The 20528-nt window shown below is 59.1% G+C and overlaps 1 protein-coding gene across 1 annotated transcript in view; it reads left to right on the forward strand.

Annotated features, from left to right (window-relative positions):
- The window catches only part of PDXK (pyridoxal kinase), a 32414-nt gene that overhangs the window by 5475 nt on the left and 6411 nt on the right, over positions 1–20528 (forward strand). Inside the window, exons 2-9 of the mRNA XM_059921678.1 lie at positions 10533–10587; positions 13771–13875; positions 14494–14577; positions 14961–15007; positions 15628–15713; positions 16949–16994; positions 19123–19234; positions 20166–20302. Of these exons, the coding sequence (XP_059777661.1) occupies positions 10533–10587; positions 13771–13875; positions 14494–14577; positions 14961–15007; positions 15628–15713; positions 16949–16994; positions 19123–19234; positions 20166–20302 (672 nt within the window). The remainder of the gene's footprint in view (positions 1–10532; positions 10588–13770; positions 13876–14493; positions 14578–14960; positions 15008–15627; positions 15714–16948; positions 16995–19122; positions 19235–20165; positions 20303–20528) is intronic.

Here is a 20528-nt window from a genome sequence, read left to right on the forward strand (position 1 = left end):
CTGTGGTAGGGGTCACCAGAGGCTCACGGTGCCTCCTTGAAGGGCCATGCTGGGGGCAGGGACATTAAATTTTGGAATTCTGTGGCCTTGAGAATCTGACTTGGGACCTTAACTCAGAACCCATTTAAACACCATGTCGCCAAGATGGGAAGGGAAGACCACAGGCGGCCCCGGAAGATGGTTTAGGGGGACATCTCAGTTTGGGGCCTGCAGAAATCCACTTCATTCTCTGAGTTTCCTGGCCCCTCGGTATAGAAGCAGAACTGAGACATCTAAGAGGGCTGGGTGGAGACTCTGTTTCTTTGTACAGGGACCCCAAAGCCAGTCCTGATTGCCCGCGGACTGGCTCAGACACCCCGCAGGAAGAGGCAGGCTGGTGGCAGTGGGTGTGCTGAGAGGCCCCTGGCCTGGAAACCTGGATACAGGCCCCTCCCTTGCCTAGTGACTTGGCCACAGGAACTGAGCAGAGGTGGACGGTCCTGGGGTGTTAGAAGCACGTGTGCACGTGTGGACGACTCACCCCAGCGTCTCCTAGAGGCTCGTGACTGCGTCCCAAGGAGGCGCTTCAGACCATAAAGCGCTTATTTCCAGCCTCTCACATTTAAGAACCCTCTGAGCCACAGGGTGGTCTTCTTCAGAGGGTGTCTTGATTCGTGGTTAAAATACCTGGTCCTTTGGAAAAATCTTTACATTTTTTCCTTAGAATTCCTGGGATAAAAATGACCTTTGCAGCAGAACTGCATTTGGAAGATACTGGAAGAATGTCACCTGCCCTTTAAAAGACATAGTTCTTGCCTTCGCATCTTTCACGGTGACACACGCATTGGCAAACAGTGCAAGGGAGCCGACGCCCAAAAGCACACCTCCCTCTGGCTCCGCTCAGGCCACCCAGCACTTCCTGGGGGGGACGCACTGGGGCCGGAACCCTGTGACCGCCCTCTGGGACGCTCTGTGCTCTGCAGGCCACATGGACCTGCTTGCTCCCCTCTGGCCTCTGGAAGTCCCCACCTCATCCACAGTGTGTCCCAGTCCTGGAACTTGGGTGTTGCTTCATTATTTCTCCGACCTTTTATTTTCCCAAGAAGGTCCAGAATGGCGTAATATCTTGATTTTCTAACTCTCTTAGTTTGGGACTGAGATTTCTGTTATTCTTCTTTGCCTGTCATGCAGAAAAGCAAGAACTTAATTGTCTGTGGTGTGTGTGGGTGTATGCATGTGCGTGAGCGTATACGTGTGCACGCTCAGGTGTGGGTGTGTACGTGTGTGGACACCCGTGCAGTTGTGTTGTGCGGCATTGCTGTACTCTTCGTGGCACCCTGCCTTGTGCTGCAGTGACCGCCCCTCACAGGGACCTCTCTGGAAGGGGCGGGAGCGTCTGCGAGCAGGTGGCTTCCGGGGCTGCACGCAGCAGGGACCGTTGGCCGTGTGGCTCGTGGGCTTGGATGTCCCCTGGTGCTCAGCCACTCGGAGCTTCTGAAATAAGATCACAGAGTGATCCGGAAGAGTGACGCCGAGGAGTAGAATGAATGGAGTTCCTCAAGAAGAAGGGAAGGAGGTGTGCGGCCATGCGCCTTGGGCTGGCATCGCACGGTCAGCCGAGGAGGGGCAACTCCTCCCTCCCTGCTGACCCAGAGCTGCTCTCCTGTCCCCCATCTGAGCCCATTGCCGCTGGGAACTTGGGGCGAAAGCCCTTCTTTTCTTTACGGCTTTGCAGTGCAGCCCAGCTGAACGTGACCGGCTAGTGTGCGGGGCCTGGGAGCCGGGGCGGGGGCGCTGTGCTGGGAGCAGGGCAGGGGCTGGGGTGATGGGGTCCAGGGCTGTGATGCTGAGGTGAGAGTGCCCATGGGGCGCAGGTGGCCTTGGGACTCAAGGCTTCTTCGGGGGACGCAGGGCTGTTTCCAGGAGGAGCTCCCATTGGAGACTAGAGGTTGGGGGTTGAGCTGAGAGGTAGGGCTGACCAGGGATGGGTGGAGTGAGGGACGCCAGGCACCCAGCCCTGAGGCTAATCAGGCCGATCATAGGCATGGGGCTTTCTTGTGTCCCCTCTTTCCTAAAGCTGATTTCCTAGGAGAGTGACTAAAGGTCTTGCAAAACAAGCCACAGTGAGGGTTTCTGAAGATGGCAAAGTGGCCGCTCTTGCTGCCCAGCACGGACCCTGGAGGAACCAGGGAGGTCTGAGCTCCCCCGCCCCTGCTGTCTGCGTGCTCTGCTGAGTTAAGGACCCGGTCTCACTGTGTCTGCCTGGCTGTCAGCAGTGGGTTGACGACGCAGCAGCAAGGCGGGCAGCCGGGAGCACACATCCCCCCCAGGCTGCGGGATCCGAGCATGGCTCCCCGCCCCGCAGCACGTGTAGCTGCCCTCGGGGAGGGATGCTCTGCCCGCAGAGGTGGACAGGGGTCTGCGTGGGGCGGGAGGCGGGGGCCTGTGTGGATGGCATCTTTGGCGCCCCTGGTCTTTGTGGCCGGACGCCTCTGGCGCATCTCGCCGTGCTCTCCCCCCTGTCCCCGGGTGCGCCTGCGCATCGGTCGTTGGGGTCTCCCCTGCCCCGGGGGAGGGGTGGGAAGCTGGAGCGTGGGGTTGAGGAGCGGCGCCTGACGCCGGGACCTCGCCCAAGTGCCTCGATTTTGCCTGTGCATCTCGGTGGGCCTCCCGGGTCTGAGACCGCGTCCCCGGCGTTAGCTGTGCTCGCGTGGTCGCGTGCGGACTTGCACGAACCCAGTGGGCAGCAGGCCGGCTGGGTGTGGTGCTTCTCGGCTGAGGCTCTAGTTCTTTCTGCTCCGGGAGCCTGAGGCCCGGCTCTGGCCCCCGGCCTGCATCCCGAGGCGCACGGGTCACGGTTGGCGGGGAGCTCAAACTCCTAAAATCCCCGCAAGTCCAGGTGCTCGAGCAGAGGCAGAGAAGGCAAGGTTTCCAGCAGGGGCTTGGGGCCGAGAGACCTTTTTCTACAGTGAGGAGGGGAGCTCACAGAGGCCAGAGGCGACAGAGCTTTTGGGGGCTTCAGAAAGCGGCGTGGAATTCACAGGCGGTGGGGCGTGCAGCCTGGGGTCTGGGCTTCATCCCACGGCAGCCCTCGAAGGTTGGGGGTCACCGAGGTGCATCTGGGGCCCCGGGGCCAGGGGAATATGGCGGCACAGAGGCTCCCGGGATGGGAGTGAGGACTTGAAACAGGCCCTCTTGGGCCATCTCCACAGAGAATTCCAGGAGCATCTGCCCCTGGCTGGCGCCGGGCTGGGGACGGTAGAGGAGGGGGATACACCGGAGGGGGGGAAGGGGGGAGGGGAGAGGCCAGAGAGGGTGTTTCTCCTTATCTCGCGAGGCCTCACTTCCCCTCCCCTCCCCTCCCCGCGCTGAACAAGTCAAGTCTTCCTCTTTTTTCTTAAAATGAGTCTTGTTGCTGGTAAATGGTGAAAATGGCAGGGGTGGGGCAGGGCCAGTTTCCCCGGTGTGAGTAATTCCACCGGCTGACCACCAGCTGCCAAGCTGAGTGGGAAGGCAGGCTTGTTGGTTCCAGAGCCTAGGATGCGGCCACAGCAGCGAGTGAGCCTTGCCGTGAAATGCAGTAACTGATGGAGGAGTGTGAGCTGGGATAGTTACCGGACCTGCTGATGTAAATAGAATTGACATCAGCGTGAGCGTTATGGCTGCACAGTTGCATCCCTCCTCAAGGGGCCTCCGAGTTCAGGGCCAGCAGTGCACGGTGTCTTCTCGTTCAGAGCACGCCGACTTCCTCTTCCGCCCCAGCTGGAGAACTCTGCTTTGCTTTTTTTTAATTGAAGCATAGTTGATTTACGATATTGTGTTAGTTTCAGGTGTACAGCACAGTGACTCGGTTATACATATATGTTCTTTCAGATTATTTTCCATTATAGTCTATTACAAGATATTGAGTATAGTTACCTGTGTTATACAGTAAATCCTTGTGGTTTATCTGTTTTATATGTAGTGACGTGTTCCCATATTCCTAATTTATCCCTTCCCTGCCTTCCTTTCCCCTTCTCTAACCATACATTTGTTTCCTGTGTCCGTGAGTCTATTTCTGGTTTTGTATTATTTTTCAGTATCCATATATATGTGATATTATCTAATATTTGTCTTTCTCTGTCTGACTTCACTTAGTATGATAATCTCTAGAGCCATCCCCATTGCTGCAAATGGCAGTATTTCATTCTTTTTTATGTCTGAGTAATATTCCAGTGTGTGTGTGTGTGTGTGTGTGTGTGTGTGTGTGTGTGTGTGCACGTGCATAAATAAGGTCTAAGAGAACAAAAAACTTACCTTGTTCAACTCTATTTCACAAGACCTAGAAAAGTGCCTAGCACTGTGTAGGCTCCTAATAAATTTGAGTTAAGTAGAAGAATGAATGAATGAATGAATATATATACACACACCACATCTTCCTAAACCAGTCATCTCTTGCTGGGCACTTAGGTTGCTTCTGTTGACGAAAAAGTAATCTGTCAATCTAAGAAAGAATTGGAAAATTTTATTTAAGCCAAATTTGAGGATTATAACCCAGGAAGAGCATCTCAGAAAGCTCTGAGAACTGTTAGGCCTGTTAGAAGTCAAGGCACAGTTACATAAATTTTTGGAGACAGCTGGGCATCAAATGTCATATTATTGACAGTTTACATGATCCATGTGACCCCTTAAAGATCAAGAAGGAATGTTATCTTTTAAGGAATTGTAGATGCTGGGAGAATGTTGCTCTTTATGGTTGAGCAGGTATTTCTGCCGACGGGGAGGTTTGCAGATGCAGATATACAATGCAAAGTACGGGGAGAGAGGAGGCCAAAGGGCAGAGAACATTTTTTTTAGGTTTAAATTTTTCTTGTCTTGCCATAAAATATGAATTTTATTTCACACTTCTGTATCTTGGCTATTGTAAATAGTGCTGCTGTAAACATTGGGGTGCATGTATCCTTTCGGATTAGAGTTTTCGTCTTTTCTGGCTTTATACCCAGGACTGGAATTGCCGGATCACATGGCAACTCTATTTTTCGTTCTTTAAGGACCCTTCATACTGTTCTCCATAGTTACTGCACCAATATACATTCCCACCAACAGTGTAGGAGGGTTCCCTTTTCTCCACACCCTCTCCAGCATTTGTTATTTGTAGACTTTTTAATGATGGCCATTCTTTTTTTTTTTTTTTAATTTATTTATTTTTATTTTTGGCTGCGTTGGGTCTTCACTGCTGCATGCAGGCTTTCTCTAGTTGCGGCGAGCGGAGGCTACTCTTCATTGCGGTGCGTGGGCTTCTCATTGTCGTGGCCTCTCTTGTTGCAGAGCACGGGCTCCAGGCACGCAGGCTTCAGTAGTTGTGGCATGTGGGCTCAGTAGTTGTGGCTTGCGGGCTCTAGAGCTCAGGCTCAGCAGTTGTGGCGCACGGGCTCAGTTGCTCCGCGGCATGTGGGATCTTCCCGGGCCAGGGCTCGAACCCGTGTCCCTTGCATTGGCAGGCGGATTCTTAACCACTACACCACCAGGGAAGCCCTAATGATGGCCATTCTGACCCATGTGAGGTGGTACCTCATTGTACTTTTGATTTGCATTTCTCTAATAATTTGCGATGTTGAGCATCTTTTCATGTGCTTGTTGGCCATTTGTATGTTTTCTTTGGAGAAATGGCTATTTAGGTCTCCTGCTCATTTTCTGTTTGGCTTGTTTGGATTTTTTTTTTTGCTATTGAGCTGTGTGAGCTGTTTGTGTATTTTGGAAGTTAAACCCTTGTTGGTCTCATCGTTTGCAAATGTTTTTCCCATTCTGAGGTTGTGTTTTTGGTTTGTTGATGGTTTCCGTTGCTGTGCAAAAGCATTTAAGTTTGATTAGGTCCCATTTGTTTATTTTTGCGTTTATTTCTTTTGTCTCAGGAGAAGAGAACTCTGCTCCTAAAGGGTGCGTGTAAGTAGACTGGACTCTCCTGGAGGTTCCACCCACACTCGATGGGGTTGTGCAAGGGTGAGCCAGGGGTGAGCTAGGGGAAACAGAACTGGGCGTCTTGACAGCTGATTGATTTCCTTTGATATTGTTACTCCTCTTGCTTAATAACAGTTTGTTCCTACATTCTTTTGTTCCCTTAAGATCATTAATTGCTGAGAACTGTTCAGGGGCAAGCACTGTGACCAGGCTTAGGTCACAACATGGCTTAGACCAGAAGTGGCTTCTCTTGTGTCAAGAAAGCCATGCCTGGTCCTCTTCCTCCTGGGACCCCCCCACCCTATCTGTCTACGGTTGGGACTTAAAGCTGAGGGGGCGGGGGGATGTGTAGGGCTGTGTCGTACGGGTGCTGGGAGCAACGGAAAGACCACAGCTGCTTCTGGGGGCCCCCCTTCTGCAGGTGAAGAGCGGTGCTGGGGTAGAGTGACCAGCAGGGGCAGGACCCTCCCCGTCTCCCAGTCTCTCCCCCTCAGTGCTCAGTCGGGAGCCCCTGGCTGAGCAGGGATGTGATGTCCAGGGTCGCAGCCCCAGATCCCAGAGCTGAGCGCAAAAGGTGTAGGGGTGTTGAGCTGAAGACTAGGTTTTTTTTTTTTTTTTCTAAGTGGGATGAATATCAGGAGTCCCACTTTTTTTTTTTTAATTAATTTATTTATTTATGGCTGTGTTGGGTCTTCGTTTCTGTGCGAGGGCTTTCTCTAGTTGTGGCAAGCGGAGGCCACTCTTAATCGCAGTGCGCGGGCCTCTCACCATCGCGGCCTCTCTTGTTGCGAAGCACAGGCTCCAGATGCGCAGGCTCAGTAGTTGTGGCTCACGGGCCCAGCTGCTCTGCGGCATGTGGGATCTTCCCAGACCAGGGCTCGAACCCGTGTCCCCTGCGTTAGCAGGCAGATTCTCAACCACTGCGCCACCGGGGAAGCCCCTGAAGACTAGGTTTTAACAACAGGCACTTCCTTTTTCTGGGGTCCAGGGGCTCCCATGTTGGAGCCTGGCCCTGCGCCCTGTCTTCCTGCTGCGTCCCCCGGCCCTGCCCTCACGCTAGCCTGTGGTGCCAATTCATAAGCTGCTGGTAGGTGAAATGGAGACGCCAGCCCAGGGGCTTAGCGCCATCATTTAAAAGCAGAGAACAGTGGCTTCGAATGTGCGAGCCTCAAGGATTAATTATCTCTGCATCCAGGATATTTTGACAGGATTTTCAGGATGTGTGTCATCGTTGCTTCAAATCTTGTTTCTTTGAAGTTGGTTAGAATTTAGGGACCTGGAATACTGCAAGCTCTGTCTAGGAGGCCATGAAATGTGGCAAGTAAAGTTGCAAAGTGCCAATTTTTTTTTTTAATTTATTTATTTATGGCTGCGTTGCATCTTCGTCTCTGTGCGAGGGCTTTCTCTAGTTGCAGCGAGTGGGGGCCACTCTTCATCGCGGTGCGCGGGCCTCTCACTATCGCGGCCTCTCTTTTTGCGGAGCACAGGCTCCAGACGCGCAGGCTCAGTAGGTGTGGCTCACGGGCCCAGTTGCTCCGCGGCACGTGGGATCTTCCCAGACCAGGGCTTGAACCCGTGTCGCCTGCATTGGCAGGCAGATTGTCAACCACTGCGCCACCAGGGAAGCCCGCAAAGTGCCAATTTTAAGTTTCTATTTTAAGAAGACTGTTGATTTTTGCTTTATTACTTTACGTCCTCATCATACTGGCTTGAAATTTTTAGAAAGACTTTGAAATACACGTCATAAGCGTGTAGCTCCACGTGTTCACAAAGGGAGCATGCCTGGGTAACCACCACCCCCGTGGAGAGCTGGGGTGTGGTCCTCGTCTGCACCCAGGGCCCCCTCACTGCCCGGAGAGACGCTCTCCTGGTGGCCCGGGAGCTTTACCTGTTTGCGATATTGAGGTGAGACCTGAAGGTTGGTTGGTGTTGTTCAGGTGAAGGAGGGAGGGAGGGTTTGGGAAGTCACTGGTGCACGGGCAGGCGTGGACGGCCAGGGCAAGGTGGCCGACGATGGGGCCCCTGGGGCAGCCACGGCCCTGGGTTTCCATGCTCTCTCCCCGACCTCCGTCTCCCACACTCTGTCTCTCCGAGAGGTTCTGCAGGTGGGGGCCCCGCTCTCACCTGCGTCCCCTCCGCAGGTGCTGCGATTCTCAGTTACCTGGGCTGTGCAGTGTCTGTTTCCAGAGTTGGTGGAATTGCTCACCTGCTACGTCTCCTCCTTTTCTCTGTCCTTGAGAATCAGTTATAAAAGGGTCCCTTGTTCTCATTTTTGTGGTTTCCAGGAGGGAGAGGGCCCGAAGGTCAGGGGCCACGTCTTGCTGGGAGTCCCCGGTGGGCGGCATCTCCTCCTGCATCAGTGAGCTCAGCGGTTGAGCTCAGGGGCCGGCCCCACTTCCCACCCCGCAGGGCACCGTCTCCTGCTTCCCCCGGTGGCTGCCGGCTTCCCGGGCTTGTGTGGCTCCTTTCGTGGGGTCTCTGGTGGCCCGTGTGGAAGTGAACTTCCCAGCTGAGACCCGGCGGGGGGTGGGGAGAGGACGGAGGGGACTGGGCACCAGGGCCGGGGTGTGGAGCGGGGCGCGCATGACACCGATGTGTGTGTCCAATGAGCGAATACCCATCGGGCCCCGCTCTGTGCCGCGCGTCCCAAAGGACAGGGTCACAGCCTCCCTGGGGGGGGGAGGGCAGGAGCGGCGTAGAGGTGGGAGGGGCGAGTCCAGGAGAGGAGGAGGGACCCTTCGGGGCAGGTGCCAGGGTGGCTCAGCGCCAGCCCCTGGGGAGCCGTGTGCGAGGTGGGGAGGGGGCCGGCGGGGGTGCCCTCCCCTCAGGGAGGGTCGCGTGGGAGGTTCCGAGGAGCCGCGCTGGTGGCCTGGGGTGGGGGGCAGGGGCGGGAGCAGACGCACGCGGAGGCAGAGGTGCCAGGGCCGCCGCCCGCGCTTTCCAGGCGCACGTGATCCTGGTGGACGACGTGGGCTTTAGCTCAGCCCCCTCCCCAGAACCCGTGGGTGGGAAGACCCTCCCCCAGCGGTGGGGCCCACGGGAGGCTCGGCTCCCGGCAGGCGGCGAATCCGACATGAATCCCTGTCCTGACGCGGTGTCGGTCGGGGTGGCGGCTCCAGAGTCAGGCTGGCCCTGAGCTTGTTTGGACTGAGTGTGGGAAGGCGGCCGTGGTCAGGAGTCCACGCACGAGCCCCTTGCCTCCCCGGGGTGGGGGGACACGGAAGAAGGCCTGAGTTGGTCACCTGTGCTCTGCCCCTCGGGGGTGGCCGCCTGGTGCCGCAGGACGCGGCCGGGCCCTGGGTGCCACTCACGCTGGGTGGACTCCTGGGTGTCTGGCCTCGCCCGGGTGGGTGGTGCCTCCCGGCTGTACCCTGAGCACCGGGCCCTGCACAGGGGTCTTGGTGCCGTGCTGGCCGCGATCCTTGGGCAGCTGGGGTGGCCGGCCATGTGGAGCGATGCAGTGGGCGCTCTGAGAAGCGGGGAGGGGACCACACCGCGGGGCCCTCGTCCGGGGTCTGCCCATGGCGATGGCGGCGGGGCCATCCTGGAAGAGGCCGGTGGGGCCTGGCGGGGGTCCTGGGCCCTGATGCCCACCACCTCTGAGGGCCGAGGGGCAAGCGGGCCCCAAAGGGAATGTGACTTTGTCCCCCCGAGGGATCTGTGGTGTCCTGTACCTCAGTTCACCCGAAGGAACCAAGACCTATTCAATGCAGAAAAATAGGAAAGTAGAGATAAGCACAAGGAAAAGCCACTGTGGGACTTTCCGTGTCACGAGTGCACAGCTGTCAGCCTCGACTTGTGGAGACGTCCAGCCGTTTTAGACACAACCTTTTGTCCCCTTCATTAAGAAGGGGGGCTTCTACTTCATAAACTTGACTTTAGCTCCTTGCTGGCTTTACCTTTTCTCCAGTCACCTGCTCTGACTGCTGGAAGTGAACTTTCTAGACCTTGTGTTCGGGCTCTCTCGGCACCAGAGTGCCACCCCTCCCCTCCCTTAACCGCTCTGCCCCCGGCGCCTCTGGAGAGGCTGGTGGCCCAGGTGACCTGAGCCGGGACCGCATGAGGCTGGCCCTCTGGGGTGGGGTCCCTCCCTTGTCTGGGAGCAGGTCTGTGGCTGCGATCGTTTAGGACCTTTGGCTCCGGGCTGCGTGCCTTCTTTCTCCCCAGCTGGCACGTGACGATGCAGGGGCTACAAGCCAGGCTCCCAGGGAGGGACCGGGGGCCCTTGGCCTTGCCCCCCCATTGGGCTGGGGGCCGGAACATAGACGGCCTCACTGCCCTCTTTGTGTCCCAACAGATGGATGCCTTGCTGGTCTCTCTGAGCGCTTTCACTTGGTGGCATTTCCAGAAGTGATGCGCTGAGTTCCAGCGGGCGGGCAGTGGCCTCTGAGCCAGCCCCGGCCCTTCAGGGGTGCCTGCTCCCCAACATGTTTCCCGTCATCTCCACGCACATCACTGGAAGTGCGGGTGCTGAGGCTGACCTGGGGAGACCCCCCCCTCCTGTCCTCCGCGTCGGGGACCCTCCAGCCTGCCCCAGGCTGTGTCAGGCACCTGCCGTGGGTCCGTAGAAGCCCACCAGCTCTCTTACACCCGCTCCTTCTCTGTCCGTCTTGCAGGTTTTGGGGTTTGAGGTCGACGCAGTGAACTCTGTCCAGTTTTCAAACCACACAGGTAAGGCGTCGGCCTCAGCGGTCTTCACAGAGCTGAGTGTGGGCATAGGAAGTGGTCCCTTAGAAATCGGGGGCCACCCCTCACCTTACAGACGGGAAATGGAGCCGGGGCTGTGGCCCTGGCCCAGGCTGCGCAGCACGTGCTGACGGGGGTCGGGGGGCCCGGGTTTGCCGGCTGCGTGTTTAAGTCAGCGTGGCTGCTTTGGAGCTGGATGACCTGGCGGGTGACATGACCTCTCGGCCCCCCACTTTCCTCCGTGAACCAAGGGTGGTGATCCTCGTACCTGCTCTGGGCCCCTCCACCTGGGTGACACTGGACTGGGAGGAGAGCAGATCCCAACTTTCTCTTAAAAGCCAGAGCCTCGGGGAGCTCGTGTGTGTGTCTCTTCGTGCACGGGGACCCCAAGGATTTCTGTGCACAGAAAGCTGTGTGATTGCTGCCTCGGGTTCGTGAGGGTCACAGCCCTTGGAAAGCCCCCACGGTGTCAGGCGAGGGCCCTGGGCTCCCCACCCCCATGGCCTCAGAGCCACCCTGACCTGGGATCCCTGAGCTGATGCTGGCAGGGGGACAAAGCCTCTCAGTTCTTGGAAACATCCCCACATCCCTTCTTTGAAATTACTCTGAACCCTGACGGAATCTCAGAGCACAGAAGGTCCCAGAAACTGCTGGCACGGTGCTGACCAGATACGCGGAAGGGTGCTTGCTTCCCCTTAGCCCGATTCTTCCGGATGGGGTTCTTGGAAGGGAGGGGGTGTTACAAGTCATCAGTCGAGGAGGAACTACACTGAATTCAGATGAGAAGGCTACAGTTCCCACTAAGAATCCTTTCCTGCTTTTGCTTTCAGAGTGCTGGGCACAGTGACATTTGGACACGTCCCCAAAAGTTGTCAATCCAGTGAACCTCCTCAGAGCTTATGGGTTTTACTGGCTGTTTTAACTACCCTCTTTTTTTTTTTTTTTTTAAAGTAAAAGAGCCAAGTTGGCTTAGACATTAGATGATGATCCCTCCCCCACACCTCCCCCCCCACCACCGCTCCAGGGCAGCGCTGGGCTCTGAAGCAGCAGCCGGTGTTCTGTGGCTGCTCCTTTTGCAAGAGTTTCCTGTTACCCAAGATCCGAGCCCTTGGGCGGGCGGCTGGAAGAAACTGGACGGGGCTGGAGGTTGGCGGGTGGGGCAGGGCCAGCCTTCCAGGCACATAGGGTTTGGGGTGTGACCTGCTGCCAGGCCTGGTGGTGACCCCCTGGGGGAGCAGGACCAGGTGCCTGCAGCAGACGTGCAGGGAGGAGCTGGGTCCCTCGGCCTCGCCAGCTCGGCGGAGTTTGTTTTTTCATCTGTAAACTGTAAATTGGGTGGGTTGGACAGAGGACCAGAGTGCCCCTGTGTTTCAGAAGGGTCTCCTGAGTTTGGAGAGGAGAGGCTGGGTTGGGGGGGTGGGCAGTAAAAGGAGTGGGCCCGAACCTTCTCATCATGTTAGGAAGCTGGCCTGCCGGGCGGGGGGTGACCCGTGCTTGAGACCTGGCGGGGGCTGACTGCACATCACGGGCTGCACTGTGTCCCCTCAATTCACGTGTCGGAGTCCTACCTCCCAGGACCTCAGATGTGATAGGGTCTTTAAAGAGGCAGTTAAAAGGTACATGAGGTCATTGGTGTGCCCCTGCTCCAACCTGATCGGTGCCCATGGAGGAGATTAGGACACAGACACATGCCCGGAGGGACAACCACGTGAGGACACAGGAGAAGCCGGCTGTGGAGCTCTCAGAGCAACCAGCCCTGCGACACCATGATCCCGGACGCTGGCCTCCAGAACTGTGGGAGCCCCTGTGGTTCTTGGTCACAGCAGCCCTAGGACAAGAGAGCAGTACATGTGCAATGGAGTCAAACCGCACGGTGTTGGGAATTCCCTGGTGGTCCAGTGGTTAGGACTCGGCGCTTTCACCGCTGAGAGCCCCGTTTCGATCCCTGGTCAGGGAACTGAGATCCCGCAAGCCACGCAGCGCAGCCAAAAGAAAAAACCACCATGTCTGGAATGATGTTCGGAAAACCAAGGGGCAGGAAGGGCCGTTGTTCCTCCCACCTGGGCCGGTGGGATTTTGTGGCAGCAACACCTGCGGGACACAGCCAGAGGCTGCCGGCTCTTAGCAGACACCTGAGCCTTGGGGGACAGGCCTGCGAGAGATGGGTCACCTCGCCTCGGTGGACCCTCCTTGCCTCTGCCCCTCCCGACTGGTTAATGGGCGTCCACCAGAGGCCGCGCCGTCCTGGAGAACTGCTGACAGGTGTCGTCGGGTGTTGGCCCCTCTGCGGCAGGAGAGCCCTCGCCCCACGTGCACAGACGGCGCCGCGGCCCCTTCTCCAGGCCCACAGCCCAGCCGGTGCGGGACCTGCAGGACAACACCCGAGACGGCAGGGAGGATCTGGGGCTGTGGCCGGGATCTGCTTCCCGTGGTCTGTACTCGACTTTGCTGTGATAGAAATCAGCCCTCCGGAGGCTTTTACTTACGTGCTTAGGAACCCATCCGTTTGAGTGGTCCCTCTTGGCGTAAGGGCTGCCAGGATGGACTTGCCGTGGGCGGACTGCGGGGTGTCGCTGGTGGGGTGCGCCCGCCCCGAGTGACCTCGAGAGGGCCCCCTGCCTGCCCTGGGGGCGCTTCACCCGGGTGCCTGCCCTGTGTGCGCTTCACCCGGGTGCCTGTTGGGTCAGGAACCCGGGCCGCAGCCTCTTTCTAGTTCACGTTTGGCTCTTGGTCAGGATTTGGCCCGAGACTTGGATCAGTTGCAACTCATCTTGGATGGAGGTGGGGATGCGAGGAGCCCCTACCTGCCAGGGTGCGCAGGTAACAGTCTTCAAGCAACTCAGCCTGGATGGGGGACGTGCACAGGAGAGGCTGGCAAAGCCAGGGACCGTGACACGATGGGGACGCTCCCAGGTGCCCCGCCAAGGACAGGGAGAAGTTTCGCAGCCCTGCGTCCTGTCTGTCGGTGCATGCAGGCTGCGCAGGTGTCCTCAGGCGGCCTGCACAGCTGGGCCCGCGCTGCACTGGGTGGGAGGGTGGACCCCGGACGCAGTAATAACCCCAGAACGTGTCGGAGCCAGATGTGCTTTCGGGGGGATCCTGCCGAGGGCTGTGTCACCCGCGTGCCCCACGCGTCAGGGCCTGCGTGTTCTGCTCTCCCCCCACCAGGCTACTCGCACTGGAAGGGCCAAGTGCTGAACTCGGATGAGCTCCACGAGCTGTACGACGGGCTGAAGCTGAACGACGTGAACAAGTATGACTACGTGCTCACGGGTGAGGCCCAGGGGAGGGGGTGCCGGAACCGGGGCCTGGCGCCCACCTGGGGTGGGCTGGGGAGGCCCAGAGCACCCCTGACCTGGGCTGCTCCCTGGTCCCTGCCTCCCTCGAGGAGGGATGGTCCTGCCATCAGGAACTCAGTGGGGCCCTAGTGACCGCCACGTCCAGGTAGCATGACCTTGGGGGTCCTGGCTGTGCCACGTCTCCATACTGGGGTTTCCATGCCCATGGCGGGGGACAGGTGGGGTGTTGGGAAGGGGTCTGGGACAAAAACACCCAGAGGAGCAACACGCTGCCACCTGGTGTGTTGGTTTCATTTACAAACCCACATGGTTGCATTTATTTATATACGTGGTTAGAAGTGAACATGCTGATTCTGGAAAATGGAAAAGAGGAAGGAGAACATTCCTCGTACACCCACGGCTTCTCCCTTTCATGTAAAAGTTAACGTTTCTTCTGGGAAATGCCCGGTGTCCCCTGTGCCTACAGTTGTGGGGAGCACTTGTCTTGGCCCCGGCCGCAGGGTCTGGGCACTGCCTGCCATTCTCTGGGCAGATGGGCTTGATGGCGCTGTTTCCGCGGTTGGGTGACGAGAGTTCTCTGTCCCTCCCAAAGGTTACACGCGAGACAAGTCCTTCCTGGCCACGGTGGTGGACATCGTGCAGGAGCTGAAGCAGCAGAACCCCAGGCTTGTGTACGGTAGGTGCCGGGAGCCCCACGAATGGGCGGCTCAGCCTCCTCCCTTCTGCGCGCCCCGTCTGCACGTTCTCCTCTTCCCGGCACGTGGAGGCCTCTGGGGACGAGAGCCTCACAGGCGTTCTCACGGTGAACCTGGCGTCTGTCTGGGGCGGGTGAGAGAAGCCGGTGACACAGGGCTGTGATCGGTGTCAGGGTGGGGTGAGGGACTCCCCAGGTGGGGCCCGGACAGCAAAATGCAAAATGCCAGGTAAGGAGGTAAATGAGGACGGGAGGCCGTGCTTTTCCCATTTTAGTTGCGCGTGTGAAACTTAACAACAAGTCAGACGTGGGGCGCTCCTCTCAGCGCCGCCGCTTTGGCTGATAAGATGCCCTTTGTCCCGCAGTGTGCGACCCCGTGATGGGAGACAAGTGGAACGGAGACGGCTCCATGGTTAGTGCCTCCCCGCGTTGGGGTGCGGGCCGTGGGGCTGTTGGCGGCAGCACTCTGAAAGTGTCTGCCTGGGCGACACACCGCTCTCGGGCCAGAGGCACGTCCTCGTCCCTTGTCGGGAAGGAGGGGCCGGGGCTGGCAGAAGAGGTTTCCGCGAAGGGCCCCAGAGGAGGTATTTCAGGGCCGTGCATCCCTGTTGCAGCTCAAGCAGCCGCAGATGATTTGCAAAGAACGAACGTGGCCGTTTTCTAATCGAATTTCAGGTGTGGACACTGAACTTTGAATTTCCTCTAATTTCCACGTGTCACAAAATACTGTTTTTCTTTTGACTTTCCCCCCAACCATTTAAAAACATAAAAGTCACTCTCAGCCCACCAGCCACACACCAACAGACTGTGGGCCTGGGTTCCCGACGCCGATGTGGGTTGAGCGGGTGGTGTCATCACACGGATACGGTGGAAAGCCACTAGTGGGGACCTGACCCGGATCGTCAGGGTGGAAGGGCTGCCCCAGCCCTGCCTCGGGACCCCTTGGAGCCTTGGGGTCCCCACAGCACGAGCCGCCCTGCCCTCCCTCCCTCACCCCTCATGCGTCAGCCTGTTCCTGTCTTTTTCCCGCAGTACGTCCCCGAGGACCTCCTTCCGGTTTACAGAGAGAAGATCGTGCCGGTTGCAGACATCATCACCCCCAACCAGTTTGAGGCTGAGTAAGTCATTTGAATCGGCTGCAGCAGTCAGACCCACCCCCCATGCCCATGGGGAGAGTGACAGGGACCCTGCTGGAGAGCCCCAGTCTGCGGGGCAGGGAGCTGCCAGCCCATCTGAGTGCCAGGGCGGGCACTGGTTGTCAGCAGCCGTGGGCACTCATTTCCCCCCGACTCCCTGTGGTCACGCCGGTCCCCAAGCAGCAAAAGCCTCTGGGGACAGAAGGGGGCAGAGGCGCTGTGGCAAAGCCAGGGGTGCACGTGGCTGACACGGGCGATGTGACAGGGAGCCCACGCCAGCTGACGCGGGCCACTGCCCCAGAGCTCTGAAACCCACATCCCAAATCTCTGCACGAGGTTACAAGGACCGTGCCTGCCCCGCTGCCCAGTGCCATGTTTCCAGGGGCCTTTCTTGGATGCCCGCCCCCCCCCCCTCGCCGATGGACAGGAGAGCTGGGCACCCAGGGAGTTGAGGCGCGGCTCCTGGGGCCTCGGGGCGTGAGCGCTGCGGTGGGTGTGTCCCCATCGCGTTGGGCTCTGTTAAGCCAGCAGTGATAACCCCTCCGGCCCCAGGGCCGCCCTATAAAGTAGGGATGGGGCCCCTGGACTCTTGGGGGCCTGGGGTTCCCTAACCTGGGCCTATCGATGCTGGGGGATGGCGGCTCACCTGGAGGTCCCTGATGGTTGGTGGCTCAAGAACGTAGTGCACTGAGATTTGCAGCTGTTTGCGAGGACGCTGGCTGCCCTCAGTGGCACCGTGTGCTGTGACCGTGCACGGCCGGCCGTCCTTGTTGTTATGTGTAAACGTTTACCACGATCTGGAACTTCACCCCACTCCCATGATGTGTGAGTCCCTTTTTATTTTTTAAATTTATTTTTATTTATTTTATTATTTATTTGGTTACGCTGGGTCCTAGTTGCGGCCCGCGGGCTCCTTAGTTGTGCCATGCGAAGGCTTAGTTGCGGCACCCACGTGGGATCTGGTTCCCTGACCGGGGATCGAACCCGGGCCCCCTACATTGGCAGTGCGGAGTCTTACCCACTGTGCCACCAGGGAAGTCCTGTGAGTCCCCTTTCTAACTGACTCTTGACTGGTCCCCAGACACGGTGGCTGCCTGGTCCGCGATGGCGGACAGATGCCAGCCAGTTCCCTGTGGGGCAGGGGGGTCACCAGTGCACCGTATGTAGCCCTGGGGCTCTTACAGGTGATGGCTCAGCTGTGCTTGTCTGCCTTCCAGGTTGCTGAGCGGGAGAAAGATCCACAGCCAAGAAGAAGCCTTAGAGGTAAGGAGGCCTTCCCGTACCTGGCGTGGGACAGGCGGCCTTGCTCACGGTGGGAGGGGACAGCCACACGCCCTCCAGCATAGGAGATGGGCACCTATGTGGCCAGCATTTGGCTTCCCATCAGCCGGCCACCCGAGGCCCGGGGAACCTTTGTAAATTCCGTTTCGGCCCCTTGGTTGGTCGCCTGCAGCTTAGTGCCTGCTGGGTCTGGGTTCACCCGCTGCTCGCCACAGCTGTCTCTGAATGAGCGTCCGGGGCCATCGCAAAGTGCCGCAGACGGGGTGGCGCAGAGCAGCAGAGGTTTGCTCTCATAGTTTCAGAGGCCAGAAGTCCAGAATGGCCAGCTGGCCCGTGCTCTGTCAGAAGCCTGTAGGAAGAATCCTCTCCTGCCCCACCCTCTGGAGGCAGCTGGCAGTCCTTGGTGTTCCCGGGCTTGTGGGCGTCACCCCAGGCTCTGTGTGCGTATGCGGGGTGTGTCTGCACGCACGTGTGAGAGTGCGTGTGGGGTGTGTGTGTGTGTGTGTGTGTGTGTGTGAGTGGGAGGATTTCTTGCACGGAATGGACCCGTATCTTTGGGGGCTGGCTGGGCGTTTCTGGAGTCCACAAGTCAGGATTCCGGACGGGAAGGGCGGGCTGGGCCTCTCGGGCAGGAGGTGACACCGCAGCCCTGGGCGAGATTTCTTCAAAGCTCTTTTCAGCCTTCTCTCGGCACTTGCTGAGGGTCCATAGGTCTGCTGGGATTTAGCCTTAGGTGGGGTCTACCACCCCTGCGCTGCATGTCCAGAGCACCAGGGGCTGCCAGGGCCTCACACCTTCCGCGTCTGGGCCTCTTCAGAGGCCGAGCTCCCTTCACGGTCCAGGAAACACACACTTGGAGGAGCCAGGTCCCCGGGTCAGAGCTGGCGGCGGCCAGTCGTGGTCACACCTGGGCCCGTGGGGCTGTGTGTCTGTTTCCCCCAGAGGCGGAGGGCTCACTGGGGCAGGAGAGCAGGCTGGGAGGACCCCCCGCTTCCCTGCTCTGAGGGCCTTGCTCTGAGCTGGCACAGCGGTTGGTGGGTCTCAGAGCCAGGTGACCCTGGGGCGGGAAAGAAGCAGGGCCGCGGGCACAGTGACCCCATCTCTACACACCCGCCCAGCTTGGGAACCAGAGGAAACTCATGGTACCCAGTGCAGGGTGGGTGCTGGGTTGGTGGCACGCCTCGTGTGTGTGTGGGGCGGTGTGCGTGTGATGTGTGTGCGTGCGTGTGGTGGAGGGGGTGTGTATGCTTGCGCTTGTGTGTGCATGTGGCGTGTGGGAGTACACGTACGTGCATGTGTGTGCTGGGGGTATACGTGTGCGTGCAGTGTGTGCGCATGTGTGGGGTCTTTGGGTGTGCGTGTGTGCACACGTGTGTGAGTGTGTGGCCAGGGACAGCCTGTGCTCGCAGGGCGTGTTCACAGGCACTTCTCTGAGGCATTTGCACGAGGAAAACGGGACCACCTACGGCTGCTTTAAAAAAAAAGCCACCCAAAGCGATGTCTGTTCCTCAATACCCCGTGACCCTCTGGCCGGTTACCTCCCCAGCCTGCAGGCCCCGGGCCGATGAGGGGAGGGTTAGTGGTGGCGTCGCCTCCTGCCTGATACGAGGCCCCCCACCTCCCACCCCTCCTGAGCCCCAGTTCACCCCAGTGAGCATTTTGCCCCGGCGTGCTGCTGGGAGGGGGCAGTAGACGTTTGTTGAATGGGTAAAGGAGGGCACAGTTCCCCAGGATGGGCAGCGTGGAAGCGCCCATCGCTTGGCGGTTGCCGGGCACGGCTCCTGCCGCCCCGGAGCCCCGGCGAGAGGAGACGGTGCCCTGGCTGGTTGGCTCCTCCCTCCGGGGTTAGGGCACAGGCGGGGTGCAGGGTGGGACCAATAGACATGCACCCTTGGACTTGAGGCTGGAGGGAACTGGGACGGCTGTGGCCTGGCAGAGCTGTCACTGCCGGGCAGGGGCGGGGCCCAGGGTGTGGCTCCCGTTAGCGGCCGCGGTCCCATCCAGGCAGACTCTGTAAGAAGCTGAGGGGCGGTGGGAGACGGGGCGAGGGCCGCCAGGGCCCCGTCTCGGGTGGCCAAGGAGCGGCTGACGCGCTCCCCGTGCCCGGCAGGTGATGGACGTGCTGCACTCGATGGGCCCCGACACGGTGGTCATCACCAGCTCGGACCTGCCGTCCCCGAGGGGCAGCAACTACTTGATCGCGCTGGGGAGCCAGAGGACACGTAAGTCCCCGCCCGGCGCCGGGCTCCCTCTCGCCTTCCTGCCGCGCGTCCCCTCGAGGCTTCCGAGGTTTGGGTTCAATGGAAAGAAAATCAAGCCTGACTCGGCAGGTGGCCAGTCTCCTCAACTCCCGACACCTCGAAGAAAGATCAGACTGAAAGCAGAACCAGGAGAGGTTTCTGTGAAGCGGGGTGCGGTGAGCGCGGGGTGCAGGCGGCTCCCCGCACGGTCACCACGCAGGTGTCTGGGACCGTGCTGGCAGCACACGGATGACACCCCATCTTTCGGGCTCGGGGCTCACGTGGACCAGCCCAGCTGGAGCCCGGCTCCCGGGGAACCAGGTGTCCCCAGGCCTGCCTCCCCCCATCCCCCCCACCTCAGAGCTGATGCCGACATCGCTGGGAGGACCGTTCACGCTCTGCTGTGTCAGTCGTTTCATTATGCGGACGCCGCAGCGTAAAATGACACAGAAGGCTGGGGTCACACCCGCTGCCCCGGAGAGCCGTCCCAGGTGTACCTGTCACCACCCCCTCTGTGTCTGTGCAAAAGGACACTTACACACCCAGATACACTCACAGATGCACGTGCATCCACACACACTCACGCCCATGCACGCACCCCAACCTCAGTAAGTGAGCACGGCCCCTGCAGCTCTACCTCCACCCCCATGGCTCCCATCACACATCATTGCACGTTCCGGCCCCTCGTCTTCAGGCTGCGTGGTGTCCCCCAGGCCGCCCTGACCCTGTGGCCCTCCGGGGCTCCAGTCTCTCACTTTCTCACTTGGGACGCGGGCAGCCACTGGGGGGCATGGGCGATCCCTGCAGGCTGAGCCCCCTGACGCTGTGCAGGGGAGGGCAAGCCGGTTCCCGGGCCGCGGGGCCTCTGCCGGCTGAGGGTCTGGGGTCCCAGCTGCCGTACGCTTCCCCCCAGGGACCCCCGACGGCTCCGTCGTGACACAGCGCATCCGCATGGAGATGCGCAAGGTGGACGCAGTCTTCGTGGGCACCGGGGACCTCTTTGCCGCCATGCTGTTGGCGTGGACGCACAAGCACCCCAACAATCTCAAGGTCAGTGGGGCGCAAACGGGAGAATGTGTTAAGAGCTGGAGTCCGCCGGGCCCAGGCCCAGGCCCAGGCCCAGGAGGGGTCCTGAGGCAGATGGAAAGGGAGGGCTTTGCTGAGGATGCCAGGGGAGCTGTAGCCCCAGCACCTTGGGGTCTAGAAGCATCACGCAGGAGGGAAATCCAGTGACAACTCGTCCTAAAACACAGCTGCTGCAGTCAGACTTGCTGGA

This window comes from Balaenoptera ricei, chromosome 4 (genome assembly GCF_028023285.1).
Source record: "Balaenoptera ricei isolate mBalRic1 chromosome 4, mBalRic1.hap2, whole genome shotgun sequence".
NCBI lineage: Eukaryota > Metazoa > Chordata > Mammalia > Artiodactyla > Balaenopteridae > Balaenoptera > Balaenoptera ricei.